This window comes from Nicotiana sylvestris, chromosome 7 (genome assembly GCF_000393655.2).
Source record: "Nicotiana sylvestris chromosome 7, ASM39365v2, whole genome shotgun sequence".
Taxonomy (NCBI): Eukaryota; Viridiplantae; Streptophyta; class Magnoliopsida; order Solanales; family Solanaceae; genus Nicotiana; species Nicotiana sylvestris.
Window position 1 is genome coordinate 47,769,466 of NC_091063.1, and position 12,870 is coordinate 47,782,335.

Below are 12,870 nucleotides of genomic sequence, written 5' to 3' on the forward strand. Positions count from 1 at the left end.
TTATTTTAGCGGCGGAATTTGGGCCCGTTGGGCTTTTGATTCTGAGTCCTAACGGTAAGAATTGGGAGGCAAGTCCGTTTGTTAGCTTTTGACCTTTGTGGGCTTTTGGTGAGGTTCCAACTGTTGTGTTTGGTATTTTATTTCTTTTTCTTTGTTTATTTTGATATTTTTAAGGTTTTCATTTCCAAAGCCAGTTAATGGGAACATTGTATTCAGGTTCGCTCCCAATTGATCAATCAACTAGTTAGTGTCGCTAGCCTAAATTATTTGCTTGTGTACTATTATTATTTTTTCCGGTCTATTTTAATTAATTTTTTGGCTGTTTTCACACATATTAAAGAATTTATATTTTAACATTAATTAACAATAAAATTAACTATACTAACATTTATTTTATTTTTTTAATTCGTTCATTGAAAATTTAATATATATTCTAATTCTCTTTACTCCAAAGACAACTTTAGAAAAAAGAAATTAATTATGTCACGAATTTGGTGGTGACTATTCACTTAGGACCTAATTATAAAATACCAGATAGTATAGAAGGGTAACACTTTAGCCACTAAGTTAGATAATTACTATTTTCAGTCCTAGGAAGGGCTAGCTAGTAAATCAAGGACATATGTCCATTACTACTATTAGTGGTTATCTTTTGGGTCCAGCATTTGACATACGTCCCCTCTGCTATTTTCCTATATTCGTAGTCTGTCGTTGGCAGAGGAGATTTTGAATATTGAAATCTAAGTTTATTTCCTATTTGTTTGTTTTTCTTTTTTGCTCTTTGAGATCTCTTCAATCCAAAACTCGTAGCTAATGCTATATTTGGTATAAGAGCAGTATTCTTGGCACTGATGGTGGACAAACAACGTGCCGGCGGCGCCGGAGGTTCCTCCAACCCAGAACTCCAGATGCAAACTTTTATGGAAGCATCCAACCGGAGACTGGAATCTATTGAGGATATGCAGAAAAAGATGAATGATGAAACACAAAGAAGGATGAATACGATGACGACGGAGCTAAACCAGCGTGAGGAGCCTCGCAGCTCAGGGAGGTCTTATTTGGCTTCATTAGGAGGAACGCCGGTGGAGAGCAACCAAGTCACCGTTCTGGCTCTACGCCCACGACTCCGGCCAAACCGGTGTCCCCAGGTACCAGCCAAATCTTACCCCTTCTACTCGTTACAACACCCGAAGCTCGTACCTCATTACCCTCTCATCCCTAAATGAAACAATGTCCTTGGGGTTGATGAACCCATTTTTCTTTCACGCTCTTCACTCATACCCCCTCCACCCACAATAACTTTTTCTCGTCCAGTCAACACTTCCATCAGCCAGTTCGTTTCCTTATCCTATGTCCAAACCACACTGTCCTAATCTATTGTTAATACCTCCACCTCATTTGGAACGTTTGGGTCCACTTCAGCTCGAACACATCCACAGTCCTATTTTCCTGCTTACACCACCCTCCTAATTTACCAGTTTACACTACCTTGGCACACATGAGACCACAACCCTTATCCCCAGGCCATTATTCACAAGCTCATTATTCCCAGCCCATACCTGTAGAATATTACTTTAATAGTCATTTTACTCGACCTATCCCAACCACCCATTTTTCTCCATACCACAACTCATACCCCTCCACTAGCCAGCCCATCCGTATGCCTAAAGCTAAACTAGCTTTCCCAGAGTTTGATGGAATTAATCCTCGAGGGTGGATTAGAAGATGTGATAATTTCTTTGCATTGTACAAGGTCCCAGAGGATTAAAAGACTTATGTGGCCATCAACATTAGAGACCAGATTGACCGTTGGTTTGATTCATATTAGTTCGATAATGGGCGACAAGTCTCTTTGGCCAAATTCTGTGCGGACATTTGCCTAAGATATGGCCAAGCCCAACCCTTGGACGTGGTTATTGAATTTAATAGGCTTCGATCCTCCTTAGCCCTCTTTTGAGCTAGTGGCGCAGACACGATTGGAGTCAGTAGATCAAATCTTGAGAGAGACAACTTCAACAAGATTCTAAGGGGCAGTTTGGCCAAGGCACAAAATAGGATGAAGCAACACGCTGATTCCAAGAGAAGTGACAGGAATTTCGAAGTTGGAGATATGGTATTTTTGAAATTACAACCCTACTATCAAACATCAGTGGCAATCCGACGGAATTTGAAATTGGCAGCTAAGTTCTATGGGCCGTTTGAAGTGGTCCGCAAAATTGGCAAGGTTGCTTATGGGCTCAAGCTTCCTTTAGGATAAAAAATACACCCCGTCTTTCATGTGTCTCAATTAAAGAAGGCAGTGGAAAATCATGTGCAGCTATCGAAAGAGCCACCAATTTGCATCGATGATGGTCAAGTTTTGACTGAGCCAGTAGCCATCCTAGACCGCATAATCGTGAGGGGCAATAAAGCTACTACCCAGGTCCTAGTTCAGTGGGCAAATCTTTCAAAGAATGAGGCAACATGGGAAGATTACACCTTCTTCATATCCCAATTTCCAGATTTTGATCAGTAATGCAGAAGAAAGGACAAGAGAGGGATGGAATGTCACGAATTGGTCGTAACTATTCACTTAGGGCCTAATTATAAAATACCAGATAGTATAAAAGGGTGACACTTTAGCCCCTAAGTTAGATAATTACTATTTTCAGTCCTAGGAACGGCTAGCTAGTAAATGAAGGATATGTGTCCATTAGTACTATTAGTGGTTATCTTTTGGTCCAGCATTTCCTATATTTGTAGTCTGTCATTGACAGAGGAGGTATTGAATATTGAAATCTAAGTTTGTTTCCTATTTGTTTGTTTTTCTTTTTTGTTCATTGAGCTTATTCAATCCAAAACTCGTAGCTAACGCTACAAATTCCTTTTTAATATCCGAAAAAATCAAATATTATGAACCATTAAAAAAGAAACCAAAAAATCAATTAAAATGGACCGGAGGGAGTAACTAATTTCATATTCATTCCTAGAAACCTGTGTCCAACTTGGTACATCTTCCATTCTCCAAGTAGTATTATCTTTGCCAGCTTGAGAGTTGCACAGTTTTTTTATATCTTCAAAGCAATAGGAAATTGCAACTCTGAAAAAGAATTCGTTGCACAGTGGCTCTAGTATGTTTTAACTTTTAACGCCTTTTCCTTACTTAAAGACTGTTTCACAATAAATCTGCAATTGATAGCATAATTTCTAGCTTCTTGTATGCCTCAACAGAAAGCTTTTATCCTCTCAAGTCCATCTTCAAGATTAGACGGCTCACACTTATTATACTTGAATACAGTAACATGAGCATATAGCCAGCCATGAAGTTGGGGATGCAGCCCAGCTTGACATTGTAGTATTATCTATGACAACCTAAGAGAACCAGACATTATAGTATCATATTACATTTCTTTCGATGATTGACCTAGAGGCTATGGGCAGCTTCACGTCACCACATTTCACTCGCTCATCAGATGAAATCTGCTTGCTTTTTCTCAATTGCATGCCTTTGGCAGAATGCTTTTATCCCCTAAAGACCATCATCGACCTATGATGGCTTAACTGCAACAGTTATTAGGAGCCAATTATCAAGTCCCATAGCAACATCTGCAACTATTATTGTTTGGTTTTTGGCAGACTTGGAAACAATTTGTCTATGTGACACAGAAAAGGCTTATTTTTGTTTCGTATTTCTGGAACAAAAGGCTTTGATCCTGCCAAGGCCTTCCTCAAGAGCTGAAATTTCCACAGCAAAAGTTACTCTTACCCAATTCTTCAATCCAAGTGCTTCCCCTACAATACGTTAATATTTATGAACATGCAAAGATCCTCCTGCCTGAAGTTCTACATCTTTAATGTTGTCAACCATGCAACGGAACAACTTACCAGGTAGAACTATTACAGATTCCTCTCTGGCAAGCTTTGTGCAGAATTCCGTATCATTGGCGATGCCTTCCAGAAGTGACATGTTTAGTTTTGCCTGATAGAGATGGAGCAAAATAGACTATTCAGAATCTTTATCCAACAAAATCCTGAAATATAAGTATATTTTGACAAAGGTGTTTATAGCGATACCATAAGAAACATGGATCCTTGTGGCTTGTATGGAATAAAGCATGGAGTCTCCGTTAGACCAGTATAGCAAATGTCTGCTGCTTTTCTAAGTAGGTTTATGGTATTAGAGTAGAAATCTTCAGGTGTTTCATCCAGAATACGAGTAATAGCACCCTCAAGAATGAAAAGGAACAAGGTTAGATACTTAAATTTAGTTTCATTTGTTCGAAAGATAATCCAAATAGCACAAAAATACCTTTATGAAAGATAATGTGCAGGAGAAATTCGGACTCATTTCAATACAAATCTAATGATTTCTACTTTTAAACACAGACAGTTCTACTAAGATTTGAATGGAATCACAAGAAACACTATACATGGTAACTCAGAAATATGGAAAAAAAATATTCGTCCATGAAAAGGAATTTTATTGATGTCACATGGAAAAACAGAAGAGGGCATGTTATAATTTGGACGACGATGCAACAATCATTCATCAATTACTGATAATCCCAAGCAGCCGACGATATGCATTCCTATTGATACAAAAACTTTAGGCACGCATCATGACACGCATGTTTCGACGATCATGCTCCTTGTTATCAACTTATTTAAAAAAAAAATGTAACCAGACTAGTTTGCAGCTCTGAGTAGAACTTTAACAGCAAATAAAAAGCAACCAGACTAGTTTTCCATGCTTTTAAGGCGATACCGTTTTGCTTGGTTTAACATTTCATATAGTTGCACACTATACCAAACCTTTCAAATAAATGCTTGTATAATGTACCATAGTGAGTGTAGAAGGGTCAGCAGAGATTTCAAGGCAACTTTTGATGGACTCCACAACCTGAGATCAGAAGAAGAAAAGTAAGGTTCTTATTTCTGCATATAGATTTCTGGATGTGTTGAGTGTAAATATAACACCCTTACGAGCAAGCAGAATTGCTACTAATGGGGCCAACTGTAAGTTAATTTATGCAAAGCCTTAATATGTCGTTTAGGGTGTAAACGACATGTATGACTGGAAAATCAATCTTTGTTATTTTTTCCCTTATGCATACTTTTCCTTAACAAAAGAAAGAAAAATGTAAAACTTGATTTTTTTCATCAGAATTTCCTTGTGTTTTTCGCTTTACAGAGAGAGAGAGAGAGAGAGAGAGAGAAAGAGAACCCCATGTTTTTGAAGGATGCCATTGCGATCACACATCACGATCCAACCAACTCGCCAACCAGGAACCATCCATCTCTTTGATATGGAGCCAATTGTCAGAATAGGCACAATTTCTCCAAAGACTCCCATCGGCACAAATGAATTACTACCAAACACTAGATGACCATAGGCTTCATCTGATATTACTAGCATTCCAAGCCTTTTTGCAGCTTCTGCAATCTGTTACTCCCATTTAAGAAACCAACAATTAATGAGCAAACCTCAATCAACAACGACAACAACAACAAGCCCAATTTAATCTCATAAGTGGGGTCTGGGGAGGGTAGTGTATACACAGACCTTACCCCTACCCTATAAAGGTAGAAAGGTTGTTTCCGATAGACCCTCGGCTCAAAGAATAGTAAAAATAAAGCAACAAGCAATAAACCTCAATCAACACTTTAAACAAAATAAGCACAGTCTAATGCAACAACGAAATGACCTTCTTTAAATGTTCATGCTTGTACACATTCCCACACGGGTTACCAGGGTTTATAACAACCATGGCAACAGTACGATCATTGGCTAGAGCTTCAAGCCCATTGATGTCAACCTCCCAATCCTGCTCAGAGAGAAGATCATAGTACCGAAATTCGATACGGCTAAATGTGGAAAGAGCTTCATATGTTGGATACCCTGGTCTAGGAAGCAAAATATTAGCACCAGGTACAGCAAGAGCTGTAATTAGGACTTCTATTGCTTGCTTAGCCCCAGCTGTGACGTGAACATCATACGGTGACAATTCGTACGGATAATCACGAGACAGAAATTCTGCAATTGACCTGGTAAATATTTGAAACATCAACATTACTAAAGACTAGTTCTTGGCCTACTGCAGTACAATTACATTTTGAAAAAGAATTTAAGTTCTATCTATTGATGTGGGGAATCTTAGTAACTCGGTTGGTTTGGTACCTAAACTTTCACCTTGTTGGTGAGGGTTCGATTTCGCATCTTGCATTATTCCTTTTCCCAATTTCACACCCCTACCCCCAATGTAATTTAAAAAAAAATCTACTAATGTTGTAACAAGATCAGGTCATCTGTAAGATAATTATAAGTAAATTTATGTGATGAGTATTAAACAGTAACCAGGTAAAAGTGATACTGCACTAATTATGATGCTATAAGGGGTCAAAAAAATCTTTAGACTGTGAGGGCAGCCCGGTTTACTAAGCTCTTGCTATGCCCGAACCGAACCACAAGGATCTATTGTATGCAGTTTTAAATTTACGAGTTATAATCTATCCCAAAAAAGGTCAGAACTTTAATTAAAATAAACTCCCAGTAGAAGATAAAGTTAGGAGAAAGAAAAGGGAGAAATCTGAGAAGAGTTTTAGAGTTACCTCCTGGCTTGAAGAGTAGTAGAATTTGGGGCATAGCCATTGTATTTACCAGATTGAAGTGCATCAACAAGAGCGTCCTCTGATACCTTCGTTGTTCGAAAACTTGGAAAACCACTGGGATCGCCATGGCTAAGAGGGATTACAGTTCTTGTATCACTTTTATTAATGTTTTCATTCAAAGTGTTGAGATAACTTCTGATAGTGCAAGCTGATGCTTTCTTTGCATCTTCTTTTCCTTGAAAATTCCACCTCGAGTTTGAGAGAAGTTCCATTTCCACTTACTATGTAATATCCCTATGGTTTTGAGTAAGATTATTCAAGTTTGAGATACAGAGACTGTTTGGATGGGCTTAAAAGCTCTGTCTTTTTAACTTTTAGTAGTGTTTGACAACTAAAAAAAAGGGCTTAAAAAAATTAAAATCTGCTTAAAAAAAGCCTAAACTAATAAGTTGGGTAAGCCCAACTTTTTCTAAATTGGCTTAAAAGCTAGATATTTTTGACCAAGTATATTACATTCTTATCCCTTATTATTATTTTTAATCCCAAAATTACCCCTTAGTAAAAAAAACACTAAAACATACTATTTTTCTTAATCCCGAAATTATCGCTCAATAAAAAAAACCCTAAAACATACAGTCTCTTTTTCTTTTGTCCATTCTTGTTGCAGCGTATGCGTTCTTCTTCCTCTGCGTTCTTCTTCCTCTTCTTCCATAACTCTCCCCAACTTCAACTCCAATTTGAAAGCCTCTTCACAGTAAGTAATCTTCCTGTTGAATTTCAATTCCTAGTGTGTTTTCAAAGTTTTGGATTAATTCCAATTCCATTGGAGATTAGGGCTAATAGATATGCCCAAAATAATTTTTTTTTTTTAAAATCTCTGATGTGCTTACAAAAATTACAATATCTCCCTTTTTATACAGTTAAATGTGTTCTTATCTAAATTAGTTAATCAGAAATTATCAGACATATACTCCACAAGAAAAGAAGAGAAGTTAGTGCATAAATATCTAGTCGCATAAAAGGAGTTAGCCAATCCAATGGAGCAACTGCTTTACAAACTCCAGCGCAACTGCTTTACCTTAATAGGAGTAAAGATGTATTTTTTTCAATCCTGTAAGTAAAGGGGTCCCCAAGAATTTATGTTAGTAAATGTAGAGTTATTCTACCTGCTATTTTTCTGTGATAAAAATGGATACTAGTTCAGTATTTGTATTGTAATTTTTCAAAAATTTTCCAATATATGTAATTCAAGTCAAGAAAAGTAATCTTCTGCTTATAAGTTTGTCCATAGCAAGGGTAAGAGATAACTATGATCCTAATAATGAGACTAAAGCTGAAAAAGAAAACTTACTTTTGTACCTCATAATTAAACTGTACATTGGGTGTCAAATGTACTGCTTTACCTTAAAATACAAAGTTCTGTAAAGATTGTATTTATATTAGAAGGTGAAAACTAGAGAATGTTTGTGTAATTAAATCCTTTATTTCTATTTGCATATTATACTTTGTATATTATACTTTTTTTGCATATTATACTTTGTATAGAATCAACTTTGTCGGACCTGAATATTTTTTTTGGGCCATATTAAAGCTTGGTCACAATATGCCATACCAAGGAGTTAGTGTGAGCAACTTCAGTCTTAGCAACTTCAGCCTTGGCTTCTTTCTCTTTTAGGCTGTCAAACACAAGGCTCTCTTTATGCAACTTCAGTCTTAGCTTCTTCGTTGTTCTGCTTTCTTCAGATTATTTACATTCAATAATGCCGGACAATGCTAAGTGGGACGATGATACACATATTATATTTCTTGAGTTGTGTGAGCAAGAGGTTAGAAAAGGAAATAGACCAAACACTTACTTAAATAAAGATGGGTGGAAAAGTATTGTTGACGAGTTCTGTAAGAAGACGGGAAAAGACTATGATAAAAAAATGAAAAATCATTGGGATTACATGAAAGGAGAATGAACACTTTTTAAGCAGTTGATGAGAGGGGAGACGGAGTTAGGATGAGATGCCACGAAAAATACGATTATGGCAGATGATGATTGGTGGGATCGAAAAATTAAGGTACATCTCTCACTTTATCATATATGTAATTCTTATTTTTGTCATTGTTAATTTTATCAGTTTGATTAAAGTAGATTTTATTTTCTCTTTTTACAGGAGAATGCAAAATATAAGAAATTTAGGAACAAAGATCTTTCGCTCATATGATTTTGCTACGATGCACTGTTTGCGATGTTGTTACCATAGGAGAAAGAGCACGTGCAACAAATCAAGAACAATTATCGGGCATAGGACTTAATCTTGACGAAGAAGGAATAAATGTCATTGGTGATTATGACAAAGAACACTTTACTCATCTTAATAATGAAATGAGCGATGATCTACAGAATATAAATTTTGTTATGTTTCCAGAGCCATCACTAAAAAGACAAAAATCAACTGATGGTGTTAGCACTAGAAGTCAAGTAAGAAAAAGTAAGAAAAGAACAGCTGCAACATTAATAAAAGAAGATATACACTCTCTCATAGAGTTTATGTCTAGCAAAAGCACTGCTACATCTCCTACAGTTGATGAAACATCCATCGAGAAGTGTATTGGCACGTTGGAACAAATTCCTGATATTCTAGCTGGGAGTGAAATTTACAGTTTTACTATGAATATGTTCCGCAAAAAAAAATAACCGACAGATATTTTTGGGGATGCCTACTAATGAAGCTCGCAAGAATTGGTTGGAGTTTAACTATCAGTTATACCTCAAGAAAAATGAATAGTGTATCGTTGTGATTGAGTATTTCTATTATTCCGTGTTTGAATATTATGATTGTATATGTAGACGTTATTATGATTTTATGTGTAAAATTTATATTGCTTCTTGTTTAGACATTGGGATTGTATCACTAAACTCTTATTAAATTAAAACTTATGTTTGTGGTAAACTTTATGTTTGAAAGCGTTGGTTCTATTGTTAAGCTTATATTGTTAAACTTCTGTTTGGTTCTGTTTGTGGTAAGCTTATATTACTTCTATTGTTAAGCTTTGGTAAACTTTTTGTTTGAAGGACTCTTCAGTACATAAAGAAGAATTGAAGAAAGCATATGTTTGAAAGCCTCTTCAGTACTATTTAGAAAAGCATATTGCTAAACTTTATGTTTTCATTTTCAGTAACATGGAGAGTTCGAACTCTAGTGACATAGTAGATCCTTATCCAAGTTATTCGTCAGACGATGAAAGATGAAGAAGAACTGGATGAGATACAGAGGGAGCAAGATGAGATGGAATGGACGGTCTTATGTCAAATTGCAGGTAAATTGATTTTGATGTATTACGAGAAATACCTATGCAAGGAACCTTGTCGTACATCTAGTCGCTCTGAAAATGTATTTATTCAAGAGATATTAAGAGGAAACGAGACTCGTTGTTATGAAAATTTTCGATTGAGGAATTCGGTATTTGTTGATCTATCGAATGATTTAACTGAAAAGTATGGGCTTAAACCCACACGTGGAATGTCTATACACGAGATGTTAGGCATGTTCTTGAGGACTTGTGCACATGGAGCTGGAAATCGATTGATACAGGAAATCTTTCAACATTTGGGAGCAACAATTCATAGACATTTTCATAGTGTCTTAAAGGCCGTTTGTGAGCTTGCAAGAGATATAATTAGACCACATCAAAATTATAATGATGGTGCAGGAGCTTACAAGCCATGTAATGGTCAATATCTCCCTTTCTTTAGAATAAGCAATATTTTTACATAATTATTTTTTTATTAAACTTATAAGTTAACTTTTATAAGTAATACTAACTTAAGTTGAATTTATACTTATAAATGTATGTAGGATTGTATTGGAGCACTTGATGGCACACATGTCAAAGCAAGATTATCGCAAGGTCAAGAGATACCATATATTGGACGTAAAGGTTATCCGACTCAAAATATTCTTGCTGTCGTAGATTTTAATATGTGTTTTACATTTGCATGGGCTGAGTGGGAAGGAGAAGTGCACGTTAGTCGTATATTTGGTGAAGCCCTTCGTAGACCGGATAACTTTCCACGTCCAATTGAAAATAAGTATTATCTTGTTGATGCAGGATATCCTCACATGAAGGGATATATGGCTCCATACAAAGGAGATAATGTGAGATATCACCTAGCACAATTCCGCCGCGGTGCAACAAGACAATTGCGAGAACCAAGAGGGCGAATTGAAAAATTTAACTATTTGCATTCTTCTTGTAGAAATATTGTAGAGCGCACATTTGGGGTTTGGAAAGCAAGATGGTCTATGTTGCGAGACATGCCTTTTTATCACATTGACACTCAAAGAGATATCGTACTTGCTACTATGGCCATTCATAACTATATTAGAAAGAAATGCAATATGGATGATGCATTCCGAGCAGCTGAGAATGAGAGATATGTTCCATTTGTTGATCCTGATGTTGGTACATCTTTGAGAGCTAATAACAATATAAATGCGGAAAATGTGGAAGAGCAAAGTGATCTTGTATGGATGGGTCTTCACAATTTGATTGCTAATGAAATTTGTGAAGCTTGATACTTGTAGTTGTATGTATCTTTTAAAACACTAATATTTATTATTTTACATTCCAATTGAGAAAGGTTATTTTGTTTCGTTCTCTTGAAATATGCATATACTGACCTAACTTTTTATATAATTTGAGAAATCAGTGTATAACTTCAATTTGATTAGCTTGATGTATAAAATGGCTTTTTAAGTTTGTGATTGACTTCTGTCGCAGCACTTTCTGAGCCAAGAGAAGGAAAAAAAAGCAATTGATCAATTAGATTCTCATACAGATATATACAAAGCAAAAACTATTCTTTTTATTTTCTTGGAAAACAAATAAAAAAACTATCTTAACTAATTATTTAAATTAAAATATGAATTATTTCTTGTTTGCATTACTTATGAATCAAATATATTGTAGTAATCAGCTCCTTTTATAATGTTAACAACTTTAAGAATATTTCTGTCTTTTTAACAGAAAAAGTTCTTACCAGCACTTGTTTACCAAATACTTCAACAGTTTTTTTTTAAGTTTCAGCACTTTTATCCAAACAGGTAACTGCTTATTTATAAAACAAGTTTCAGCACTTAAAAGCTGCTCTTAAGCACTACTTTTTTTCAGCTAATCCAAACGGGCTCATAGCCTAAAGATATATTTGTGACCAAAGTCAACGCAACCGTTCGAAAGAATTTTTTTTTATTTCAACCATATTGTCAGTTTACATCATCTATTTTTTTGGACTATAGAACAGATCTCATAAGTACAACCACATAAAACACTATATAACTATTGTTGCTTAGAAAAATCCTAACACTATATAGACTCTAGCTGTCATATGTACCTTGGATTACATGTAGGATAACTATTGAATGACTGCAGAATAGATGACCATTTAGGCTTCTTTTGTCCAGCAATATGCACTTGAAGAGCAATTTCCTTTGATCTGTCTTTGGCTTCTCTGCTCAGCTGTTGAAATCTTCTATCATTTCGCTCCATCCAGATGTTGTATATTACTGCTGCAAATACCACTCCTAGCAGTGCCTTTCTTGGATTCCTATTGTTTACATTGGCAATTAGCCATTGCAATTCTGTTTCTCAGTTACCAGTTGTTCTTTGGTACTCTAGCCATCTTAATATTCCTTTCCATAGACTCTGTGAGTATGAACATTCGAAGTACAAGTGGTCATGTGTCTCTTCAATATCTCTTCCACACAATGTGCATGACTGATCTACTTGAACTCCCCATTTGGCTAATTTGTCAACTGTAGCCAATCTTCTATGCATTGCCATCCATAAAATGTACTTATGTTTTGGTAGCATTCCAGTTACCATAACTAGTGTTTTCCAGTGGACTTTGGGATACTGTGGAGTAGTATGAAGGTAAGCCTTCCTGATACTGAACTTCCCATTCTGAGTGCAGGTTTGAATTCTTGTGAAATCATTAGCGCACCACTCTCTTGCTGCAAACAGTTTCCTTACTAGCCTGCTAGTTTGCCTAGGAATCTCCATAGTAGTAATGTCTTTCTTCTTCATGTAATGACAGTGAATCCACTTGATCCAGAGTTTGTCTTTCTTAGACATTATGGCCCAAAGAAGCTTAGTCAAGGCAGCTTTATTCCATCTCTCATAATCGATAATGTTTAAACCTCCAGCAGTTTCTGGTTTACACAAAGTCTCCCATGCTATAGGAGCCCTATGACTAGTGACTACCAGTCCATAGGTAATTCCTGCATATACCAT

The 12,870-nt window shown here is 36.1% G+C and overlaps 3 protein-coding genes across 8 annotated transcripts; 1 reads left to right on the forward strand and 2 right to left on the reverse strand.

Moving 5' to 3' along the window:
- Positions 1-3,111: 3,111 nt before the first annotated feature.
- LOC104211945 (tyrosine aminotransferase-like) lies at positions 3,112-6,967 on the reverse strand. Its single transcript, XM_009761089.2, has 7 exons — positions 6,589-6,967; positions 5,685-6,024; positions 5,204-5,422; positions 4,820-4,879; positions 4,054-4,206; positions 3,865-3,958; positions 3,112-3,771 (listed from the first exon to the last, which is right to left on the reverse strand). The coding sequence occupies exons 1-7, from the start codon at positions 6,858-6,860 to the stop codon at positions 3,653-3,655; spliced, it is 1,257 nt and encodes a 418-aa protein (XP_009759391.1). The 5' UTR covers positions 6,861-6,967; the 3' UTR covers positions 3,112-3,652.
- A 274-nt stretch (positions 6,968-7,241) lies between these two features.
- LOC104211946 (uncharacterized) lies at positions 7,242-11,212 on the forward strand. 6 transcript variants are annotated; one of them, XM_070150723.1, is made up of 6 exons: positions 7,256-7,342; positions 8,180-8,654; positions 8,751-8,921; positions 9,757-9,897; positions 10,437-10,518; positions 10,690-11,212. In XM_070150723.1, exons 4-6 carry the CDS (start codon positions 9,826-9,828, stop codon positions 11,154-11,156), a joined length of 621 nt encoding a protein of 206 aa, XP_070006824.1. In that variant the 5' UTR covers positions 7,256-7,342; positions 8,180-8,654; positions 8,751-8,921; positions 9,757-9,825; the 3' UTR covers positions 11,157-11,212. The 6 variants fall into 6 exon arrangements, with proteins under 6 accessions (XP_009759392.1, XP_070006824.1, XP_070006821.1 ...); XM_009761090.2 differs by having other exon boundaries at positions 7,242-7,342; positions 8,332-8,654; positions 10,437-11,212; XM_070150720.1 differs by having other exon boundaries at positions 9,757-10,311; positions 10,437-11,212.
- A 316-nt stretch (positions 11,213-11,528) lies between these two features.
- On the reverse strand, positions 11,529-12,870 carry LOC138873090 (uncharacterized). Its single transcript, XM_070151527.1, has 3 exons — positions 12,308-12,870; positions 11,972-12,184; positions 11,529-11,592 (listed from the first exon to the last, which is right to left on the reverse strand). The coding sequence occupies exons 1-3, from the start codon at positions 12,868-12,870 to the stop codon at positions 11,529-11,531; spliced, it is 840 nt and encodes a 279-aa protein (XP_070007628.1).